The 25,669-nt window shown below is 37.2% G+C and overlaps 1 protein-coding gene across 5 annotated transcripts in view; it reads left to right on the forward strand.

Annotated features, from left to right (window-relative positions):
- Positions 1-25,669, forward strand: part of PTPRZ1 (protein tyrosine phosphatase receptor type Z1) — a 173,227-nt gene that overhangs the window by 87,970 nt on the left and 59,588 nt on the right. For 4 of the 5 annotated variants that reach the window (XM_036425438.2, XM_045576337.1, XM_045576350.1 and 1 more), the window contains exons 4-10: positions 1,277-1,428; positions 5,207-5,302; positions 5,791-5,857; positions 7,209-7,366; positions 7,506-7,656; positions 18,979-19,163; positions 20,521-20,647. In XM_036425438.2, the coding sequence (XP_036281331.1) occupies positions 1,277-1,428; positions 5,207-5,302; positions 5,791-5,857; positions 7,209-7,366; positions 7,506-7,656; positions 18,979-19,163; positions 20,521-20,647 (936 nt within the window). The remainder of the gene's footprint in view (positions 1-1,276; positions 1,429-5,206; positions 5,303-5,790; positions 5,858-7,208; positions 7,367-7,505; positions 7,657-18,978; positions 19,164-20,520; positions 20,648-25,669) is intronic. The other variant, XM_045576346.1, reaches the window with a different exon arrangement.

The raw sequence follows: 25,669 nt of genomic DNA on the forward strand, positions 1-25,669 counted from the left end.
TTCACCTTCTTTTTCTAGTCACCCCTACCCCCGACTATTGGGCACAGGGCAGTTTTGAGTTTACTACTGACTTTTAAAGTACAGCATTAAGCTCAGCAAGTGTGGTTCAGTGGTTGAGTGTCGACCTATGAACCAGGAGGTCGTATTCAATTCCCAGTCAGAGCACATGCCCGGGTTGTGGCTTGATCCCCAGTGAGGGGCATGCCTCTCATCATTGATATTTCTATCTCTCTTTCCCTCTCTCTTCCTCTCTGAAATCAATAAAAAATATATACTTTTTTTTTTATTTAAGTACAGCATTAAATCTTGATCAGGTTACTCTCTGTGACTCAATTTCATTACCCGTAGGATAATAATTATGTCTCCTCCTTCCTAGGATGTGTGAGTAGCAAATATTTAATACATGTAAATTAGTGTAATAAAAAAGGATGTTGACCATTATTGTTATTGTATTGTTATGTTATTATTGTTGTTCTTAATGGAAGTTTATGTATCTCCAGTTGGTTGTACCAGCATGTTGGATTAAGTCCCTAATGCCAACAGCGGTGTCTGCCTCATGGAACAAAAACTGTTTAAATCTCATTGAGAGATTTCACTTTCATATATTAAGCTCTCAAGAGAATCCTTAATCTCCAGACAACTCTTAAAATACTGTCAGATAATATCTGATATGGAACTCAAATTAAGAGATTTTAAGATTCTGAAAGTTGTCGCTCAGGATTCAAACATGAGATGGCTAAAACCTCTCAATGGGTCTGGGTTTCCACCTGCCTTGCCGCAGCCTGGGACACGGCTTGACGAAGCCTGGGGTGATACATGGAGGGGTACGAAGGGGAGACAGAAACAGCAGCCTGGTAACGAGTAGAAATGAGCTGAACGTGAGAAGGTGGGGAGCACTCCTAAGGGAAGACTTTTCTCCTGTCCACTCTTCTGTTCCTTCTCCCTTCACTCTGTCCTCTCACTGTCACATGCCTTTGAGGTAAGGGCCATCTCAGGACACCAGAGAAGCAGGGCAGGTGGACTGGCTGGCTGTCTTCTGCTAAAGGGTCCCACAGCACTTAAGGTCTTCCGGTTAGTTTACATTTTAGGCAATAAGATATATTGATTATATTGTGCAGAGTTACAGTTCAGCTTCCAAAATGGCAACTTATTTTTTTTAATTAATCAAAGACATTTTAATGTACCTGTAATAGGAGAAAATTTTACTTGAAATTTGTCATTTTGATTTTTAGAAATTTAAACGCAGTTTCATTTTTGTCTGTGTATGTGTTTTTAGTGGAAATTAATCTCACTAATGACTACCAGCTCGTTGGAGGAGTTTCAGAAACGGTGTTCAAAGCAAGCAAGATCACTTTTCACTGGGGAAAATGCAACATGTCTTCCGATGGATCAGAACATAGTTTGGAAGGACAAAAATTTCCACTTGAGGTAAGTCACTAGTTCTGCTGGTGCTCCAATCTGGACTGGTCGCCCTCTGCATCCATGCACAGCCATCCTAAGATTCCCCTAATCATTCTCCTCTGAGTTCCCTCTGATTCTTTCCTCTATTCATTGAGATTTTATTAAGCATACTATTATATTAATTTGTTATCAAGTGTTATAATTTGTGCAGTTATATTTTGTTTGCTTTGTTAATATCTGTCTTCCTTATCAGACTAAGTTAAATATCGATAATACCCAAATTTAGTTTTTCACTTCCTGGTCACATTAGTGATGATAAATGGTTATGAGTAAATGAATAAATGAAATTTATTCATATCCCTGTAGGGAAAAAAAAGGGGTGGGTAAGGGGACTTAATCATTATACTGGAGAATCAAAGAAATGCAAAGTAAAATGAGAAAAAAATTTCAGCTTTAAAATTGGCAAGATAAATATAATAAGTCATAAATGTGGGAGGAAATAAATACTTTTATACATGTCTAGAGAGTATAAATTGGTAGACTTTCTGGATGTACTTTGCTGTTTTTATCAAGACTTTAATAAGCTTATTTCCAATATCTATCATTTCAATTTGTAGCAATTTAATCTAAAATATAATTAGCCCTAACCAGTTTGGCTCAGGAGATAGAGCGTCAGCCTGTGGACTGAAGGATCCCAGGTTTGATTCCAGTCAAAGACATGTACCTTGGTTGGGGGCACATCCCCAGGAGGCAGCTGATCAATGTTTCTTTCTCATTGATGTTTCTAACTTTCTATCCTTCTCCCTTCCGCTCTGTAAAGAATCAATAAAATATAAAATGAAATAAAAAATAAAATATAATTATAGATATACTAAAAAATGTATGTGCAAAGAGTTTTTACAGTAATAAAAAGTTGAAACAAAAGAAATTGATTAAATACATTATGATGGGATATTATACATCTTGTAAAAATAATATTCTTGTATGATTTACACAAAGATGGTTCATCGTAAGATATTACCATAGATAGTAATGCTTTTTGCTTTTTAAAGATTTTAATGCTTTTAAAAAAGAAAAGAAAATGGTGAACATGGCATTATTTCAATTTTGTGAAATATGAAAACTAGTGACTGAGAGTAAGTTTGAATCACTAAGTTTCAATATGGATTTCACCATTTAATTATTAAAGACACAACATTGTACAAATTATTGTTACTTTAGTTATTAGTTAAAGACATGACATTGTATAAATTATTTACTTTACCTGAGCTTCCAGTTCTCTTCTGTGAAATTCATATAATAGTAGTAACAGCTATCTTATGCAGTTATTAAGAGATTAAAGGAGAAGATGGATTATTACTAATATAAAAATAAGTGAGGGAAATTAAGAAAACATTAACAATGATTTTTCCCTTTGTGATGGCATATAGGTGCCTTCTTTAAAATTCCCATGTTTTCTAAATTACTTATAATGAAACTATGAATTTATAATCCAAAATATATATTGATAATAACAATAAGACTAGCATGAATGATCTTTTAAAGGACTAAAGGTCATTTTTAATGTGGATAAGCACATTCAGATTTATATTATAATAGCTTGTAATTTATTTTTAAACTAGGGCCCAGTGCATGAGTTTGTGCACCTTGAAAGGAACTGTGGGCCATGAGGCTGTGATGGGCACAGGGGCAGGTCTCGGCCCATCCTCCATACCCTGCCCAGCCCCTCCCACTGCAACCCCCGGTTCTCTGTCTGCCATCAGCACCACTAACACCACCGCCACTTCCATGCGCTGACAGTGCTGGCCCCGATTGCACCTGTGACAGCGTGGAACGATTGGGGCTGGCACCAGCAGTGGGTGTGAGCGGTGGCTGCTGCCCCAATCATGCCTCAGAAGCAGGGGAAGGTGCTTACCTGCTCCACAGTCCTGCCACAGGTGACACCCACCATGTTCCATGTGCACCCCCTGGTGGTTAGCACATGACATAGGGACCAGTTGTTCTATTCCACCATTCTGTCTATTTGCATATTAGGGTTTTATATATATAGATATATTAACTACTCTTAAAGAAAATACAGTATCAATCGCTTCTCGGCCTTTTGGCTAAGATCAAGTGAAGAAAATACAGTATCAAATTTGGCTTGTGAAAGAAAAGTAAATTCATTAAGCACACATAACATTCTCATTTCTGAGAGTTTAGCTCTCTCACAATTTAGAACAGAGATGAAAATCAATATAGGGTACAGATGATGTATTATAGAAGTATACACTTGAAACCTATATAATTTTATTAACCAATGTCACCTCAGGAAATTCAATAAAATTTTTTTAAAAGTCAAGAAAAACTCTGACAACAACGTAAGTCCTGAACCAGCAAAATAAACAGTAGAGAGTCTGTACACTAACCTTCATATATTTTTCTTATTTGAAAAGGCCCTAGAGTGTTCTCTCAGTGGTATTGTTTGTTTGATGTTTGCTTGTGTAAACTCTCTCCATATCATTTTGCAAACAGGAAACTGAGGGGCATCCTGGACTTGTTCTGTTTTTCTGGTCTTTCTGCATTGCTACAGACAGATCTCCATTCTGCCCCTAAATGAAGAGGGAGATCAGATAAAAATTTAAACCACCTTTGTCTCTTACTTCGAATCTTGAACTGGTCTCCTTCTCTCTAGTCTTAATGTCTTCCACGTTCCCCTTTCCCCTACCCCCATCCTGCTCCTTCCCCACCCTGTTAGATGAAATGCATCAGGATTTGTCATTGCTCTCAAGACCAAACTGCATCACATACCTTCCTGGGTGTGCCCCCTGCCTACGTCTCCAGCTTCACCTCTCCTCTCCGTCATATATGCTCAGCTGAAACACCACCCATTTCTTCCCATTTCCTCCACTTCTCATATTTGCTTGCCTGTTGGCCTTTCCCAAGCTGGTCCCTCTAACTTGAACATAAGCTCATCTTTCTGCCTTTTCAGCTCTGAGCTTGAAAGCTTCTCATCCTTTTGGGTTCAGCTTAGTAGAAATTCTCTCTTTGAAAGGCTTTGGGGATCACTCAAGACAGGAGCCACGGCCACCCCCTGCTTCACACCCACTATTTCTCTGATCACAGCCCTACTGCACCTTAACCTTCTCAGAGGCGTTCTGTTCTTTCCTTAATTATGTTCTAAACTGAGTTACCTTATTCCCAAGCCCACAGCATGAGGATCACCAAATTATAAGTGAGACTAGAATCTATCAATCAACAGATATATAGGCTAAAGTAGAAATTAACAAGGTGTAGCCTCATACCCAGAGAGAAGACAAAACAAGAAATTAAAACTCCTAGCATTTTTTAGGTGGAAATAAAGTCCTTAAGAATTTCACAATTAATAGAGTGGAAGACAAAGTTCAAAAATGCTAACCCTCAGACCATCAAGAAAGGCATGTCCAGTCAAAAAAGAATGAAACTGTATTTGAAAGAATACCAGCAAAATAGTTTAAATAATATTTGATCATTTATTGCATTTGATAATTGTTCTAGAAATTATTACTTTAATGCCACCTAGTAATCTCAATGTGTCATTTCAGTTACAGGCATATCTAACTTGTGTTTCCTTCCTCATTGCAGGATGAGAAATGATAGTAAATGCAGTTATGTATACTAGTACACAAAATTGAAAAATTATTTTTAAATATGCAGAGTACAGAATTATACAGTTTAGAAAATTTTTCAGGTAGAAGTGATTGAATTGGTAAATCATTTTATTGTCTCTTTGCTCACTTTTGTGAAGCCTTTCTATATACTAAAGCCTTCATTGTTACATTTACAGATGCAAATCTACTGCTTTGATGTGGACCAATTCTCAAGCTTTGAAGAAGCAGTTAAAGGAAAAGGGAAGATAAGAGCATTATCTATTTTATTTGAGGTAATCATTATACTTAGATTTAACGCTAACTTAATTTTTGAATCACATGAAATATTGACATGAAATATCAAAACATTCTTTGGAACAAGTAGAAGAGCTCACAAGTAGAATGCTAACTGGGAGAACCACCTCTTGGCTGGGAAGTTGAAAGGGCCTCTTGGACTCATTTGTTGGGTACCTCACTGCCTGCCAGCTTGAACTGTATGTGCTGAGAGCACCAATTTGCCTCTTTGTATAGGCGAAATGTCGTAATGATATAGCAGAGACGGTGAGTCATGACATTTTAAAATGTACTTCTCTTGGTGGAAAGTTGAAGAGATTTAAAAGGTTTATGTTGCACTTGTTTGTAGCTTGCTGTGGAAAAAAGTGAGCAATTTAGAGAACATTGCTTTTGACTACTTAAAATGCAAATCACTAATCTTTACATTTTAGTGAACACTTAATCAAACAGTTTATCCCATTTTTAGAATATCATTCTTCTTTAACAGATTGGAATAGAGGAAAATTTGGATTACAAAGCAATTATTGATGGAGTCGAGAAAGTTGGTCGTTTTGGTAAGTAAGCTATTTGGAGACATCTTCTAGATTCTGCTTGGGGTTCTTATGAATTTTTACATTATTACAAAAATCAGTTGGGTGGGAGAATGGGTTATACACAGATCTCACTGGGAGATTGCTTCCTGCATGAGTGAGGGATGGCACACAAAATGCCCAAGGCAGTGGTCGTGCTACTGGGACATGCTACTAGGAAATGCAGAAACAAAAATGGGACTATTCAAGGAGCCAGGAAAGCCAGATTGTTTCAGGATTCTAAGACCAGATGAAATACTTAGGAAAACTCTACCCATTTTTTGGGGCGGAGGAAGTGGGTAGGGATTCTCTGTTTTGAATAAAAGTCCTATATTATATATCTAGGAAGTTAAATCAATATTTATTATTGTACTATACATGTATGTGTATTTATATACATACTAGAATGTATATAAATACACATGGTGCATGAAATTCATACATGGTGGTAGGGGGTCCCCTTAGCCCAGCCTAAACCTTCTCCAATCAGGACCCCTCGGGGGATGTCCAACTGCCGGTTTCAGCCTGATCCCAGGGATTGGGACTAAACCAGCAGTCCCTTTCACAATCTGGGTCCACTGGCTCCTAACTGCTCACCTGCCTGCCTGCCTGATTGCCCCTAACTGCTCCCCTTGCTGGCTTGGCCATAATACCCCCTCTGCCAGCCTGATTACTTCCAACTGCACATCCCTGCTGGCCTGGTCACCCCTAACTGTCCCCCCCCCCCCCCCCCGCTGGCCTGGTCGTTCCTAACTGCCCTTCTTGCCATCCTGCTGGCCTGGTCACCCCTAACTGCCCCACCCTGCCATCCTGGTCACCCCCCGTGGCCACCCCACTAGCCTGGTCGCTCCAAGCAGCCTGCAGTTCAATCATTTGGTCATCCCTCACTAACTCCCCTGCTGGCCTGATTGTAGGCAACCATCTTATGAGGGTCAATTTGCATATTACCTCTATTATATAGGATGGACTTTTGAAGATAATCATCAGAATAAGCTTTTGTTTTTGTTTTCCACTAAGTGTATTGAATCTTATCAAATAGTTTTTCCGGATTTATTAAAATGGTCATATAATTTATGAATATCTTTTATATGTATAATAATCTTTCTAGCATCTTCCTGGTGTAAAGATGAAGCATCTAACACTATGTAGTGATATATGTAAGAAAGTTATGTATATGCCAGTTTTATTGCCATTTAAAAAGTAGATCCAAACTGTTCTCAAATTTTCACTTCTGATTAAATAGATGTCAAGGCATATGTCTCTGTTTCATAGAAGTTTTGAACAGCTAAGTTGCAGAGTTGGGATGCCAGCTGAGACATATGTGATTACTTTGCAGGGAAACAGGCGGCGTTAGATCCTTTCATATTGCTGACCCTTCTGCCAAACTCAACCGACAAGTATTACACCTACAACGGCTCGCTGACCTCTCCTCCCTGCACGGACACCGTTGACTGGATTGTTTTTAAAGATACAGTTAGCATCTCTGAAAGCCAGGTAATATTAGAAATTCAAACAAATGAAGTTATTTGAAAAAATAATTTTCCAAGCTTCACTACAGAGTATGTTTTAGAACATTTACTGATGCCCGTGGAGCAGGAATGTTAACGTACATGTTACATTCTCTTCTTTTTAGTTGGCTGTTTTTTGTGAAGTTCTCACCATGCAACAGTCTGGTTATGTCATGCTGATGGAGTACTTACAAAATAATTTTCGAGAACAACAGTACAAGTTTTCCAGGCAGGTGTTTACCTCTTATACTGGAAAGGAAGAGATTCATGAAGCGGGTATGTATTGAAATATGATTTTTCTACAACTCACAGATTCAGTGTTGTAGAAGATAATTGTGGTACGATGGAAAACAACAATTCCTAGTAATATTTTTATTATTAGCTTTGTAGCGTTAAACAAACTATTTAACTTCTCTAAATCTCAGTTACCACATTCATAAAATGGCAACTTAAAATATCTGTTCTTTCGCACATGGATATTTCCATTTTGCAGATGAAAAACAGTGAGATTCAATAAGGCAGTGTTTTTTTCTAAAACACACAGCAATAGATGGCAAAGCTACAGACACACCTCTGAATTCACCTGATGGAATTTGTCTGTTTTAAGAGCTATGAAAGAGAAGTGAATAAACAACCAAGGTGTTCAGAGCATGGGGAGATCACATCCGGTTGGGGTGATCAGGAAACCCCTGTGAGAGAACTACATTTGAGCTGAGCCTTGACAGGTGGTTTTGTTTTGTTTGTTTGTTTGTTTGTTTTTGAGGTAGATGAATCATTTGTTTCAACAAGTGTTTTTAAAATAAATTTATTGGGTTGACATTGGTTAAGAAGATGATGTAGGGTACATTTCTAAGATACTCCATTGAGTGCCCACCACCAAAAGTCAAATCTTTTGTCACCATATAGTTGGGTTTTAAGGTGTTCATTTAGTGTCAGCAGCTCCTGGAGAAGAGCTATTGCCTAGTAGAAATGGAAACTAAATGCGCTGAATTATCCTATATAATAAAGAGGCAACATACAAACGGTCGTTACATCGTGATGTGTAACGACCAATCACCAGGAGGGCAGGGCAAAAAGCTACCAGCCACAGAGAGCTACAGAAGGGTGGGGCAGTGAGCTATGTGCAGGGAGAGCTACAGCAGTGGGGGGCGGGGCAGCCAACTGAGGCAAGTGGCAGCAAGCTATTTGCGCACAGATTTGTGTGTACATGGCCACTAAGTAATGAATAAAAAATGAGTCTTTTCCCTAGTTGCCTTCTTTGGGGGGAGAAAGGTCTTGTCAGGCAATGGAGAAGACTCAGGGGAACATCTCCTCAGTGACTTCTGAGTCTTTTGAAGCCAGCCCAGCAGCTGGAGCCTTTGGAAATGCCCAGAGGATACAATCGGTTACATCTACTGACTTGTCCTTTTCATTTCACCGTTTGAATGGACTAGTTCATGAAGGAAATAGTTGAAGTGGCCTTAAGGGACTTAAAATCTTTTCAAGGACATGGTCTTCTTTGATCTCAGCCCTGCAATGAATTTTTGGCCATGTATAACATTAATTTCATAATCATCTGCTTTTGAAGATTAGGCATTAAAATGGCATGTTTTAATGTGCTATTTGTGAGCATTGTTTATGCTTTAACCACACAAGAAAAAAAAAATACAGCACAAGACAGCAATGATGAATGGCTGCATTTAATGTTACATTAAGTTTCAAATTAAATTGCCCCAAAGTGAGGAAATTTAATTATATTTCTACTAGCAACACTAAATACTATAAGATCCTGTCTGGTAAATAATAGACAATTGATTAGAAAAAAGAAGCGGGATTTAACCATTTCCTCTTCTAAAATGCAAATAACCAAATAAAAAATTTTAAATAACTGTATTTCTGTCATGTACTTTTATATTTTATTGAAACCCTTCCATACCATTTGCCATTTTACGGTAGTCTCAGGGCATTCTGCTCCTCACCCAGCTTCCTCCTTTCATTCTGAAGAGGGCAGACCCTGTCTCCCAAGTTGCACTTACACATGTTATTTCCTGTCCATGGTATGTTCTTCCCCGCTGTCTTCACTCACTGGTCTTCTCATTCTTCAAGACCAAGTAGATGGTTGCATCCACTGGAGAGCCACTCTGACTCCACTTCCATCCCCACCAAGTCTAGCTCTGGCCGGGGCACAGGATTGTGCGCTGGTGGAGGTGCTGTACCCACAGAGTACAAGATAAATTATGTGCATCTGACGTTGTGTGATGGGCCCAGGTGTGCCTATTTTCTGCGCATCCACACCTCATAGCAGTTGGCATAGAATGATAATTGTCTGTTTACTCATGAAAGAAGTCGCTAAGTGTCTCACCTCTTCACCTCTATTGCTGAGCTAACATACAAGTCTTATTCACCAGACATCTACCAAATGACTAAAAGAGTTCATCTCCATAGAATGCAAGTAGGGTAGGTCTATTGCACCATTTAACATGTCTACCCATATATAGTTCTGATTTAATGTGGAACATTGTTGTTTCCACAGTTAAGTGATGAAGACCAAAAGTAATCAATAAAAACAATAATCTACCCTGTATGGTGTGAATCAGTGTGTGCAACCATACATTGGCCTTATTTTCCAGTTTGGAAAGATGATATAAAGTGGTTTGTCCAAGTTCACAGAACTATAAAGTTCTGAATGAGTATTTGAACCCAGTTCTTCTTGATTTTAAAGACTTCCAAAACTTTCTCCGCTATGCTTTATATTTAGAAGGGAACATGATTTCTGCCTATATGAATTCATCATAAAAACTGATTACCTTAATGACATGAAACTTTTCAAAAATAGTATTTCATTTTTTCTGCAGAAGGTAACAACTGAATTCTTGCTTGTCCCATCATTAGTACTGGTGTTCAACAAGCTCCTATTATCAATTGCTTTGAGCATATCCCTGTGATGGTTGTTTTCTTAATCGATACACTACTTCCTGTCTACTTTCTTGAACTGAATTTGAGAATAAGAATTGAGGTTTGCATTTATGTTCAGCACTTAATTTTTATTATATTTAATCTGAAAGTAAGTTTTTATTAAAATAAATATTTTTTTGAAATCAGAAAATGTAGATAAATACACAGAAGAAAATAAAAACATTTTATAATGTCACCACCCAAAGATACTTGCTATGAGGATTTTGGTGAATATCCTTCCAGACCTTTTCCTTAAAAATATATTCTTATTTCTCACAGAAATGAAATTGCACTACATACATATTTTTATGGATTTTTTTATTCCATGATATAAATATATTATTAATGCATCATTTTTATGTAATATTGCATTATAGAGTCATAACAGCTTGTTAATCCAACCTCTCAGCTCTGGATATTCAGGTTACATTTATATATTTTACCATTATAAATACCTAACATTCTCATTTTGACCAAGAGTTGGCATGAAAATGGTCAAAATTCTCCTCTCAGTAAATGCATTGTAGAAAAATACACTCTGAAAACTACATTGCAAATAATTGCAAAACCCACATGAGGTCTGTATATCTATACCCTTCAGAGCAGAGGTTCAGCTTCATTCACTTCTGCATTCAGAGCAGGAACACAGTCAGAGTTTGTGCGTGAACATGTCTTACCAGAACTCAGTCCTCAAGTTTTGCATTTTTTTATGTGGAGCTGCCACTTATTATTAATAGAAAGGCATGTCTTTTTGGCACCATGGGATGCACAATGGCTTTCTAAGAATCACAGAATTTAGTAGAACCATTGGATCCTGAAGGAGTTAGTAAAAGCAGTCTTTTAGATAATGAGAAATACGTGGAGTAACCATACAGACACAGCGTGAGTGGGAAGTAGGTGAAGTTCAACTTTGTCGCCTGCCTTCCGGGCACCAGGTGCTTCCCTGCTGCCCTCGCAGCCCACTGGCAAGACTTCCACTGAGAAGCAGGGCCTGGGCAAGCACAGTGGGAAAGGCGTGGTCTTTAAAGTCCAGTAGGCTCTTGCTTTCAAACCCCTGTGCCAACACTTATTAGTTACACAGAAATTGTCAGTTTACTTAATTTATCATAGCCTCAGTTTCTGCACCTAAAAAATGAGAGTTAAAATGCCACCTTTGGCCGAAACCGGTTTGGCTCAGTGGATAGAGTGTCGGCCTGCAGACTGAAAGGTCCCGGGTTCGATTCTGGTCAAGGGCATGTACCTTGGTTGTGGGCACATCCCCAGTAGGTGGTGTGCAAGAGGCAGCTGATCGATGATTTTCTCTCATCGATGTTTCTAACTCTCTATCCCTCTCTCTTCCTCTCTGTAAAAAAGCAATAAAATATATATATATATATATATATATATATATATATATATATATTTAAAATGCCACCTTTGTAGCATTTGGGTTTTAAATGAACAAAAGTTTGCAAAGCAGAGCAGTCCTTTGAACATAATGCGCTTCAGACTTATAACTACTACTAGAGGCCCAGTACATGAAAATTCGTGTACTTGAGGGGGCATCCCTTAGCCTGTTCCCTCTTGCAGTCTGGGAGCTCTCAGGGGATGTCTGTCTAAAGGCTTAGGCCCACTCAGCAGTCGGATATCCATAGCACTGCTGCTGCAGTCACCAGCCTTGAGCCTGGCTGCATTGAGCATTTGCTCTCTGGTGGTCAGTGAGTGTCATGGAGACCGGTTGTTCTGCCATTTGGTTGATTTGCATATTAGCTTTTTATTGTATAGGATTATTGTAGTGTGTGTGTGTGTGTGTGTGTGTGTGTGTGTTACACTCTTGATTATATGTGTGTATGCATATATGTGTCTATATATGATGGATAAGCTATCACAGCAAGTATGGCATACTATTCAAGTTTTCCATGTTTAAGGCTCTTGTTTGTTGAATAGAATTACAAATGCACTTCATTTGCTGGCATGGTAATATATTTAATGATGCTTTTCAGTGGAAAATGGCATTACAGGACTGTCTTTATCCCCTAATGTTGTATTTGAGCAATAAGAAATTGTCTATAATTGCCTGAAAAATGTCACGATGAATTATACATCAGCAGACTTACCTTCTTGAAAGTCAGTAGTTATAAATAGCATTCATTAATATCACATGTCCACTGACACTCTCTACGGAAAAGTGACTGGAGACTTCTTAGGAGATTATATTAGTATATTACTAATCAAACTATTGATGAAGTTCCTGTGCTCCCCAAGAGAAGACTGACTGAATTAGGGAGAATTTAAAAGATTCCTCTTGGCTATTTATCTCAAGTGAATGCTGTCATAATTTAGAGTACCAAACAGTCACAGATCATTTCTAGTTATTTGTCACAGTTGTAGCCATGTTTACATTAGCTTTAAGATCTGCTACTCCCTGAGGGGAAATCGCAACCTTAATATTGATTGTCTTCTGGGTCTGTGAATCTTTAAGCTCCTCTCACAATAGTTTTTCAAATAATGCTCATAAACCTCAAACAAAGATGAGGTGGGTTTACAGTTTGTCCACAAAGTCCTCTGTCATGGCTTGTGTTAAATGGCACCAAACTTCAAGTCAGTGTAAAATAACTGGGTAAAACTTAGCGACATCGCAGGCAATTGTGACATTTCCTCTGCCCCTCCCTAAGAATCACCATCTGTCTTGTCACCTTGACTCATAAGCCATGGAGCTAAGCCTGGACCTTCTCCCTCAGCGCAGACTGCCCTTCCCCCAAGGGGGGCACATGAAGCAGCAGAAGGAGACTCGCACCTCCCCTGACCATCTGCAGCCACTTGCTCCATTAGCTGAGAGATGTGTTATTCTCGTGCCGAAGAGTTGTCATGTTCTCATTTGTACTTTACCTCTTCCTTTTCTTTTCTTTTTCCTCTTTTTTTTGCTCATGACACCCAGTGCTTTGCTTATTAATCTTTCATACTTGTTCTCCAAGTCATGCACATCCCTACATATGAGATATTCGCCCTTCATATAGACTTATATATGTAATAGAGGATAAATGACTCTCTGTCAGCTGAAAGTTTGTGAAACTTTTACAACTTATAGTGGAAAAAATGGGTGGTTTTGAAAATCACAACCTAATTTGGTCTAAATGGTATATTTTTACAAATTTATTTTTATTCCTCTATAAATGGAGTCTAGGACTAAGAAACTAAAAACAGCCATTCTATTTTATAGCTTACTAGCTGTGAGGGTTAGAACAAGCTTCATAGAGGCAGGGACAGCATCACCTGTATTTGTATATTAAGAGAGCCCGCTATCAAGTGGATGAGAATTTAACGTGAGAAGTAAGTTTTTAAGTGAGAATATGTATTGTACCCTGAAAAGGGGGACTGTATCCTCATTCTTTATACGTGAGCGTCCTTTGCATTCCTACCAAGGCAGTTGATGTACTCTACGTGACTTGACATGGACCACAGGATGGTCAAGGGCAAGGGCTTGCAGAAACCAAATTCTCGTTCTTGGCCAGTGTTGCTTAAAGAATCTGTAACTATGGTTCAGATCACATGTATCTTGTAGAAAGATATCGGGAGATGTGATTCAGTCCTGCTGTAGGAACTGGGACCTCAACATAGTTCTGAACTCCTCATAATCAAGAAAATTAATTACATTCTTATTATTACTTTATTATATCAATTGGTAATCTGATCTGGAAAATGCTTCATAATTTTAAATCCAGATAATATGCTTTGTAGAGTATATGTCCTTCTGATATGATAATTATACTAATTCCAATAAAAAATATAATGAAAACCTGGAAAATTTAGTGCAAATTAAAAACTCATTTCATGGTAATTACCAGTTTTATGCTTGAATATCAAGTAGTGTGTATATATATATATATATATATGTGTGTGTGTGTGTGTGTGTGTGTGTGTGTGTATACACATATATGTATGTATATATACATATATGTATATATATATATATATATATATATATATATATATATATGGTTAACTAGATTGTTATTTAAAGATTCCATCCTACCTTATAGAAGGGCAGTCCTTTGGCAAGATCAATGACTACAAATAGAAATACAGGCTTATATTTTTAGTATATCCTGAAATATATATATTTTCCCCATAAGAACCTGTATTTCAATATCTAAAGTACTAGATTGGGCTGTAGCTTTGTAACCTATTATTAAGTTTTTGGTTATCAATAAACAAAGGGAACCCTGGCCAGGTGGTTCAGTTGATTGGAGCCTTGTCCCTGCATCAAAAAAGGCTTCAGGTTCGATCCCCAGTCAGGGCAACCACAAACAATCCATGTTTCTCACATTGATGTTTCTCTCTCTCTCTCTCTCTCTCTCTCTCTCTCTCTCTCTCTCTCTAAAATCAATTTAAAAAACATATACACATATCGTCCAGTGAGGATTAAAATGTTTTTAAGCCGCCGAAACCGGTTTGGCTCAGCGGTAGAGCATCGGTCTGCAGACTGAAAGGTCCCAGGTTCGATTCCGGTCAAGGGCATGTATTGTACATTGGTTGCAGGTACATCCTGGTAGGGGATGTGCAAGAGACAGCTGGTCGATGTTTCTCTCTCATCAACGTTTCTAGCTCTTTATCTCCCTCCTTTCCTCTCTGTAAAAAAATCAATAAAATATAAAAAAAATAATAATAATAAAATAAAATGTTTTTAAGCCGAAACCGGTTTGGCTCAGTGGATAGAGGGTCAGCCTGAGAACGGAAAGGTCCCGGGTTTGATTCCTGTCAAGGGCATGTACCTTGGTTGCAGGCACATCCCTAGTAGGGGGTGTGCAAGAGGCAGCTGATCAATGATTCTCTCTCATCGATTTTTCTAACTCTCTATCCCTCTCTCTTCTTCTTTGTAAAAAAAAAAAAAACCAATAAAATGTTTAAAAAATTTGTTTTTAAAATAGTGTAATTAACATACCATTTATAATTAAAAATAAGTGAACTTATTTTTAATTACCAATAGGCTCTTTGGGAATAAGAATAGGATTCTTCCATTATCATAAAATATAAATTCATAATAAGAAAATATATTCTAATTTAGATCCAGACTACATTATCTTTACTGTACCTCCACTACACCCACAGCCAATCAGAGTGAGTATGCAAATTAGAAGGCCAAAGATGGTGGCCACCCAGCTGCTCCAACCCGAGTGGCCAGGTGGGGCAGGACACCCGCTATGAGAGGGAGGGCCTGAGGAGGGGACAAAAGGGGATGGGTCTACAGGAGCGCAGTGCCACAGTGAAGACAAGGCTGCAGACTCCGGAGTCTGCAGCAAAGATGAAGAAGGCAAACTGGCCAGAGTGAAGGCCTGGATCCCAGGTCCTGGAGGAAAACTGGTGCTAGAAGCCAAGGGAAAGAAGCCTTTTGCATGAATCTCTTCATGCAACGGGCCTCTACTAGATCTATAAATAAGAAAGCAAATCAATGATGACTTAATGAAAATTATAGCTTTTTTTTTTTAGAATTTTTTTTACTAATGTTGATTCTTAAAATATGAAGCAACTGTGATTTCTACTATTATTAAATTTAGCTAAACATAGACATCTGACCAAAGAAGTTTGTGCTATTTAGAGAATAGTCATTTGGATATTTTGCAGTCATTTGGGTATTTATACTTTTTTCAAGCAATTTTTATCATTTCTGGGCATGCACAAAATTTATGAATTTTAAGATTAATTTGGGGGGAAGAGAATAGTTCACTTTAAATCATTCCCATATTCTAAAACCTGGGATTGAATTTTTAGGACAAAATCAACAAATTATATTGTCTAGAATTGCTTTTTTCCTTCCAAAAAGAACTTGGGAATCATTACAAGCAAAACTGAGGAATCTTGTTCCTACCATGACAGTTTATGTGAGTAGCTCACATATATTTTGAGATGACTTGATGGTCTTCTGCCATCTGGTGGACACTAATAAAAGTGTCACTAGGTAGAGTAAAGATAATGTAGTCTGGATCTAAATTAGAATATATTTTCTTATTATGAATTCATATTTTATGATAATGGAAGAATCCTATTCTTATTCCCAAAGGAACACTTTACCCTAATTCCCTAATAAACAACAAAAAAACTTCATAGTTTTTACAATAATAAATCCTATCTCTAACTCATATGAAGTTATTCATGCATTTGTTTATACAAAGTATATATGTTTATATTTTCCTGAATCATTCATATTCCATTACTAGCATAGTGCACATTTGCTGAAATTGTTAATACTAAGTACTGTATGTAAAACTTTTCAATTTACGAGGCCAATTGTTAGTTTTGGGTGCCCTCCTGTGTTCATGAGATAAACTACAGATTTGTACAGAGATGCGGACGATGCTATTAAGGCACATTTTCACTGAATCGTTCAACTATTTCGTAGAGCAGTGACAATTGGGTGACCTGAGGCAACTGCCTGATCTCAGCCAGATGCTTTAAGTATCCCCGAAAACAAAACCCAGATTGTGTGAGCTGATTAGTTAATCCTGGGTCTTAGTGACCTTGCTTTCTCTGTCTTTTGCAGCTCGATATGGTCTATGAAGAAAGATACTTATTATTTTGCTTCATTTGCACAATATAATTTTCATTCTCACAATTAGCTCAAATTACAATAGCACATTATGTATGTTTCAGAAAGTATCAGACTACTCTTTCTTTGGACTAAGTATTTGGCACCATTCCCAGCATAGGCTTCAATTCTATTTGAAATCCCTATATGATTAAAAAAACAAACAAACAAACAAAACACCTTTTTTGCAGATGAGATAAGCGAAATTTCTAATTCCATGAAATTGTTTAATCAATTTATTATGCCAAAGTGGGATTTTTGTTAGCAGATCTGAAAAATACTGAAATGATTGTTTTACTTGTTCTCCTATGGTTTTTCTCTGGTTGGAAATTTTTAATTATTTCAAGGATTTTCTGTCAGCAAAATGTTCAGTAGTAGGTCATATTTTATAATTAAAATTCTCCTCATCCCAAGCTAACCACCTTGATCAAGTACCAAACAAGAGAAATAAAGGCATCACAATCTTGTAGGTGTCTTTTGTACATTTATTTCCAAAAATAATGCCAAATATTCAAAATAGCATTTTAGTCAATCCTACCTAATAAAGAGGGAATATGCTAATTGACTGCCACACCACAGCCACATGATGGTGATACCCAATCCCCTCAGCCCCGCTGGGGAGGCAGGTGTGGGGCACAGCTGGGACCACCCCCAGGAGGGTCTGACTGCTTTGTGCACCTGCCTCTGGAGCCCCCCCTCCCACCCCACCCCCGTCCACTCGGCCGCCCAGCCATCCAGGGCCAGCCTGAGGCTCAGCTAACCAGGGCCAGCCGAGGCTTTCACTGTCGGCAATGACAGCAGCTTACGTGTGATGGGGGCCTCACCTTCCCCTGATTTACAGGTCACCTCCAGCAACTGAGGGATCTCAGACTGTGAGAGGGGGAAGGCCGGGCTGAGGGGCTACCCCTCCAGTGCGTGAATTTTCATGCAACGGGCCTCTAGTCTAGAATTATGGCTTTTATGTTTATAATCAGCTAGAGAAGTTAAGAAAGACCAATTCAGAAAAACAATATAGGAGAAAGTGCAATTAATACAGTAGTGAAACCAAGCAGACAAATGACACGGAACAGCAGAAGTGAGAGCATTTGACCTAGACTTTTCCTGAATGGAAATGTAGGACTTGAACAGCTAGAGGTAGGTGGGAAGGAAGTGGCATAAACAAAAGCTCTCCAGCAAGTAAGTATAACTCTTTACATTCTTTTGAAATAAAATACCGAAAAAATCATCCATATATATATATATATATATATATATATATATATATATATATATATATATAAAAGGATAATATGCTAAGTGTCCAACTATCCAGGTAATAGCATCATGTAGTAATGACCAACTTCCTCTCCCTAGCTAGCCTCCTTGCAGTTTCTTCAGCCCAGAAACATGACTTGCTTTATAGCCAGATGGAAACATTTCACACTTTAACCAAATGTCTGTGAAGCATTTTCCCATGCCTGATCTCATTTGATCCTCACAGAAGTCCTGGAGTAGGTAGATAGGAGACTCAGTGGAATCCTGTATTCATTAGCTGGAAAATGGAGATTTAGAAAGCTTAGAAACTTGACCTGACTGAAAAGAAGTAAGAAATGGTGGACCTTGAAAATGACTTCACGTTTTCTCACTGTGCAGAATATAGTCAAACACTGCTGCAGTTAAATATTTTACCCTTTGTTCTCCCTGCTGACTATAATAATAATCTGCTTTGTGTTGATATTTACTGCTGTGTTGCTGACAATTACCTGAAAGAGAAGTTGGGCTGCTTCACTGGGCTGGGAAAAGTTTAGCTAAATCAGAAAGCAGGTCTAGTTAAGCAAATTTATTTATCACACATGCACGATACATATAAAGCTCTCACGGGTGCCAATTGCATGCCTGTGCTTCAATCTGTCATTGTTGATGTGAATTTGGTTGACACTTCTAATATAGAGAAAGGGCAAATAGTGATATTATAATGTTTCTTCTAATTAATTTTCTTTCAATGTGCATGAATTCATATGCCAGGCCATTAGTAGAATATCATCTATTACTTGTTAAAATCCTAGAGGCTGACAGCTGTAAATTTTTTCTCTCTGAAGTTTGTAAATTTTTTCTCTCTGAAGTTTGTAGCTCAGAACCAGAAAATGTTCAAGCCGACCCAAAGAATTACACCAGCCTTCTTGTTACATGGGAGAGACCTCGCGTCGTCTATGATAATATGATCGAGAAGTTTGCCGTTCTTTACCAGCAGTTAGAGGGAGAAGACCAAACCAAACATGAATTTTTGACAGATGGCTATCAAGATCTGGTAACTATAAGATCAATTGTTTCTTATATTGATAATATTATAGTTTAATTTTCAAGGAAAATCTTACCAATGATTGTATGTTGTTGCCCTTGGTTATTTAGAGTTGGTATGAAGGTCACCAGAGGGAGGAGGAGGAAGAGGACCTAGCTTAAGTTATATCAAATCTTACAGTGAATCACACTATGTTATTATTTATGGTTTTAATTATGGGAGACCACCACTTTGCCAACAACAACATTACAGAGTAGACACAGACAGAAGGCTTAGGAATTAGAGGTCATCTAGGGTCACTTCTCTTTAGAAATAAAGGGACGGAAAGAGCAGTTAAATTTTTGGAGTGTGACCTCACGGTTGTGGAAAGAACTGGGCTGGAATCTCCATGCTCTGGCACCATCCCGTGTTCTTTGCCCCTTCACGTTACACCAGCACAAGGCAAATACGGTAGGGCTCTCCAAAGGTCTTTTTTTTGGCATCAAGTTTGCAAGTAGCAAAGAAAACAATTGAGATCGAATTTTCGGAACACAAGGCAGGTAAGCCTCAGGAAAGATCTACCTGCTTTTCCTCCCTGCCCAGGCATATGAACTAAAGAAAATAAAGGGCAGAGTCCCACATGACCTGAGCGTCTCAGTAGCAGACTTTGCCTGGGCAGGGAGTGTTGGAAGTGTTGGCTGTGGACTCGGGTTTCATTGAGGCAACACCATCTGGGTGTGGCTCTAGGAAGATCCCACTGCAGGCCAGACCCTACACTCTGCATTCAGACATTCGAGTCCCACATGCCCTAGAAAGCTGCCTTTAAACAAAAACTGTCCCTGTGATCGTGGTGTTGACTACCATATGGACAAAATGGATCAAATTTGTTCCAACTTTTAGATTCACTTAACTAGAACTGAGACTCTATGAACATGGAAGATTGTGGAATTTATAGAAATACACTATTTTTCATTTCATAATAGTATGATGATAATAATTCTGTTACTACCTAGCTTATATATTGTTAAAACTGGAAATAAGTTGTTTTTCCATTGTGTTTTCTTCACCTTTTGCTCCTTGCAAATGCTACGTGTTTATTTGTCTAGAATATTAATTTGCAGATTTTGACACTCATGTATAACTTTTATGAGTTCTAGTTAAAAAATGAAACTTTCTAAAACTAAATCGGATTTTTTTTTTTTTTGTAAAGTTGAAAGATGCCTAGTTTTCGGTAGGTTTTCCATTTAACACTACATAAACATTTTCTGTGGTTAATAAAATATAAATATTTCTCATTTAATGAGAAAAAAGTTTTCAAGGACAAATGTGTACATGCTATACTCCTTGAAAATAACACAGTTATAATTTATTGACATCTTTCTTTTAGGGTGCTATCCTCAGTAACTTACTACCCAATATGAGTTACGTTCTTCAAATAGTAGCCATATGCACCAATGGCTTATATGGAAAATATAGTGACCAGCTGATTGTGGACATGCCTTCCAATGACCTTGGTAAGTGGCCACCTAGCAAGCCTTTAGATTATGTACATAAATGCGGCTAGTTTCATTATTGGACGCATTGGTGTTTTCTCTCTGCTTTTATATCCTTTGGACCAGAAGGCAAAATGATTCTCTTTATAGTCTGGGTCACGGGTAATTTTGTGAAACATGGAAGCCATTTTTCGCCCAGCAGGTCTGGACAGGACAATCACTGAATTTACTCTGAATATTGAATTTTTCTATTTGTAAACTAAGACCAGCAAAACCTTTTGTAACATCTGAGGTGGTCATCAAATGAAAATAGCTGTGTAAACACTAAGACTTTTATTTTGGACAATGAGGTTTGGTTTCATTTGTGTTTATTTCCTTTTCAGCCCTCAAAGCATTTTGTAGTAAGTATGTGATGCTGGGATTATGTAAGGTACTTTGGAATATCTATACAAAGCACCTCAAGAGTTTATCTAGATATTTCTATTCACTTTTTGTGATTTGGTCTGGGGGTGGGAGTGCTTTTCTCTTAGTTGATTTCCTAAAAGCAAAACAGAAAGTTGGTTCTAATTGTATTTTATTTGCATGCATCTTCTCTGAGTATTATGGGGAAATCTTTTTATCTCAAAACATATGCAATAATTAAATGAATTGCTAACTATCATAATTTTACAATTTATAGATATACCTAATTAAACAAAAGTCTTTCTTTGCTAATATAAGCAGTTTTAAATAATAGAATTGAATTAAATATATATATGCATATATTTATACATGCATACACATACATGCCCTACATATGCATATTCATAAATATATTCAAAGATACATATATAAATCTAAATATTGTGTGGTCATCCCTATAATAAGGTAACTCACTGAAATTTTTACAGGTTTTTAATGGAAATGAATGGTTACAAGTTACATTAAGTATAGCAAGTTTCAGTCTTACATATGGATGGACAACTGATGTGTATTGACTTTCCTGTGGTCCATTTGCTATAGCATAGACTTTATTTAATCCATATGAGCTGTTCACTAATTATCTCATCTCAGTATTCTTACTAGTTGAATTTTGACTGAAAGAATATATGCTAGAGCACTAGATATTAGAGTATGTATTTTTCCAAACTACAGGCTACAAAACTTGCCAAGATATTTCCCAAGTTAAAACATTGATGGCTAATAAATATTACTACTATCATGTTGGCAATAAGGCGACCCAGCACTGACTGCCACTGACAAGGCAGGTGCTATATGACTGGTCAGGGGGCCCCAGCTTTGCCCCACGATTGCCCAGCAAAGGGAAGCCGAGGCCACCGGTGGGGGGTCTCCATGATTGCCCCAAAGAGGGAGGCCCAGGCTACCCAGCTGATGGTGGTGGGCGGGGCCTCCCTCTGCAGAGCATTCAATTGTGGGGCTCCTGAACTGCCAGAGGGCGCAGGCCAGGCAGAAGAACCCCCCATGTTCCTGAGAGCACGATTTCTGTGCACCGGGCCTCTAGTTATTTTATAATATTTCACATGGCCTGGGTCTAAAAATCTTTCCTATTGCTCTTATTTAGCATTGTTTTTCAAAATCAGGTTACTTTTAAGTGGAATGTTAGCTCTAAGTCTTATTAAAAGGTGAGTATCAAATGAACTGACCATGGTTTCAGCTGTACCATCTCATGCTCCTCCACAGAATGTCATCCCTCACCTAGCAAAGTGCTCCTATTGATCCCTTCCAGAAAATGGCATCTTTATCAGTGCAACGCTGACCGTGTTGGTCAGTATCATATGTGATAGGGCATCCAAAAACCTCCTCTAATTCTATTGTGTCTTTTCAGAAATGAATTATATTGAATATATTCACTTGATACTATTTTGGTTTCATGATAGCTATCTAATTTCTTTACATAAAAGAATTTCCCAGTAGTTTACAAAAAACACTTACTGTTAGCTATTTATATTATACTCTTCCTTATTCTATCCACTATAGTGAAATTTAAGTCCACTATGGTAAAATTTTAAACTTCCTGAATGTTTTTTTCTTTTTGAGAAACTTATTGCATATGAAAAAATAGATCAAATGTCTATTTTTTATAGAAGTGATTTCTGAGTGATCCTTTTAGACTAAATCTATATTGGCACAAAGTACAATACTCTTGTATCGCTTGTAGCACTTTCACATTTGTACAAAATAATCAATATTATAACTTAATTTCTATTTATTTAAAGGGCCTGGACAGTATTGAACTAATGAGATGCTAGTGTGGACACACCATTTAATCTCCATGAATGTCTCAGTCTTTTAAAACATTTTATATTGTAATGATGTTTTAGTAGAAGATGGTATTCGATTTATGCTTCACTATGATACTCATTTTAAAAACCAAAGGTTAAAAACAAATAAATGATCCTTTAATTATTCTTTCAAAAACCACTTCATCAAAAGTCAATTTACCCAAAATTTGGGGTCCTCCTGTTTTATATAGAAAAAAGATTAGTTTTTTTTACAACTCATCCTTTCTGATCTTACAGGCTGCAGAATCATTCTAATCAATATGTTTTCAATTCATTATTGAAATTACATTATGTTAAATATTGTTTCTATGGTAAATACACCACAGTACACGTCATGGTTTAGTGTGATAGTACCTTTGTGAAGTTTGTGATTTATGTGGCTAATATAGATGTAAGTAGATTTGAGTTTGCTTATTTCATTGTCTTTGTTATACCATTTCATCCTGTTTATCATGTTGTTTCATTACTTTAGTAACCTTGTAATATGTCCTATTGAAGTACTCTATTATTATTTTGGATAAACTGTTTTCTAAATACTGTATTGTTTATTGCTTCTGCTCAAAAGAAATGAAGGAGGTCATTTATAATTGCCTTTATTCTTTCAATCAATGATTTCAAATATTTTAATCAATATCTGTGAAGGAAACCTCAATCTTCCAAACTGGGCGTTTAACTTTGGCTTCTTAGATTAAGTTATTGCGTTGCATTAAATTATATTTTTTGTGTACAGCAGTATCACAATACACTATGGATCATTAAATATAATTAGAATCTGCTGTTTTAAAATAAATTCATATTCATAAACAATTTAACTTTTTTTCCCTTTTAAAAAGGAAAACTTTTTAAGGTTAAACAGAAAAAACAGTCTTTTCAAATACTTTGCAGATGATTTTATTTATAAATAAATAATTTGTAAATATTGTTTCTATTATAACTGAAATAATTTTATTTGTTTCTTTTCTATAAAGTAGAGCTAATGACTATACATTTGTGGAGACATTATATAGGTACATGTTTTAGGGCCTTGGTAATTATGTGTTCAATTTAAATGCATGGTGAATTAAATCAACACATTTTTTCTGTTATGTGTGCTTTTTAGTTGTGTAACAATTGTCTTTGTGAAATCACTCTGTATCTGTCCTTATCCTGCCTGTACCATCCTACGCTGTGGCTAATATGATATAATATAATATCACAGTTTGAAGAAATCGCAGTCCACGTGGCTTTCACTTTTTGCACTGTGAAACTTGGCTTACCTTCAAACAATTAAATAAGTCTTTCTTGCCAACCTACACTAGTGTTGCTTTTTTGTGTGCTATGGAATATTAATGTCTAACTAACAGGCTCTTTTAGAAAATCTGGCATTATAAGTACCCAAAACCAAAACCAGGATGGGTCAAGAGCTTTTGTTTAGTTATCACACAAATATGAATTTTAAGTATTTAGTAAATAAATAAAAAAATCTGACAATCTTGGCTGTTGGACTTTTACAGCCCTCATGGGATCTATTTTGATGAAGGGAGAGGATTCTGTTAACAAGCGTAATTTTTTTCACTCTTATGTATGAGTGTAGAACCTGAGTCAGACCAGTGACTACTAAAATATCATTATTATTTGTGAGGAAACAGCAGGCCAAAGGGTACCCAATATGAGACCTTTTGCCAATCACTAGAGTTTGACCTTGGCTGCTATGAACTCTCAGACCCAGAAGTATGACTTCTGAATCTCCAGGATGATAGAAACTATCTCCCCAAATTATTTTATTTCAAAATTGTTCTGAAGAGATTCAGCAAAAAAAAAAAAAAAAAAAAACACAAAAAACAAAACAAAAAAAAACTTATTTGGATTATTTGGAGGGGGTATTGAAGTGTTGCTGGGTAACCCCGATTTCAGATAATTAAAATAATCTGAGTTTAATAGGAAACCAGAATTAGGGTTTTTCAAAGTGTGTATACTTACCAATATGAAGGCCCACACATGGGGTACTCACCCATAAGAGTGCCTTGAAACAGAAGGGGATCAAAAGGCAGTGTGGGTGCATATATGCTTCCCTTTTAAAATATATATCTTAATTGATTTCAGAGAGGAAGGGAGAGGGAGAGAGAGATAAAAACATGAAAAATAAGAGAGAATCACCGATTAGCTGCCTCCTGCACTGGAGATGGAGCCTGCCACCTAGACATGTGCCCTGACCAGGAATCCAATGATGACTTCCTGATTCATAGGTCAATGCTCAACCACTGAGCCACACGGTTCAGGCAGAACTTCAACTTATAATGCAGCAAACACAGAGTAGAACTCACTGATACTTTAGGGATATGTTTGGGTAAAATCATGTATTTTAACTTTTCAGGATCCATAATCCATATAGTTAATTTAAACTCTGTAATGGGGGAATAAGGACACATGTGTAATACCATAATCAATAAAGATATTTTAAAAATAATTATACTCTGGCAAAATGATACAAATATTGTAAATGCAGTTAACACAGAGAATATTGATGGAGAAGAAAATCAGTCTTCAATGTGATCATTATGTGTACTCCCCCAACCCTGACAATGAATAAGAAAATTACTTTTACCCATTACAATTATAGAGTTAGGTGAAGTTAGGACTTTTTAAAAAATATATATATTTTATTGATTTTTTGCAGAGAGGAAGAGAGGGGGATAGAGAGTTAGAAACATCGATGAGAGAGAATCATCGATCAGCTGCTTCTTGCACACCCCCTACTGGGGATATGCCCACAACCAAGGTA

The sequence above is a fragment of the Pipistrellus kuhlii genome, unplaced genomic scaffold, assembly GCF_014108245.1.
Source record: "Pipistrellus kuhlii isolate mPipKuh1 unplaced genomic scaffold, mPipKuh1.p scaffold_m20_p_10, whole genome shotgun sequence".
Lineage (NCBI taxonomy): Eukaryota > Metazoa > Chordata > Mammalia > Chiroptera > Vespertilionidae > Pipistrellus > Pipistrellus kuhlii.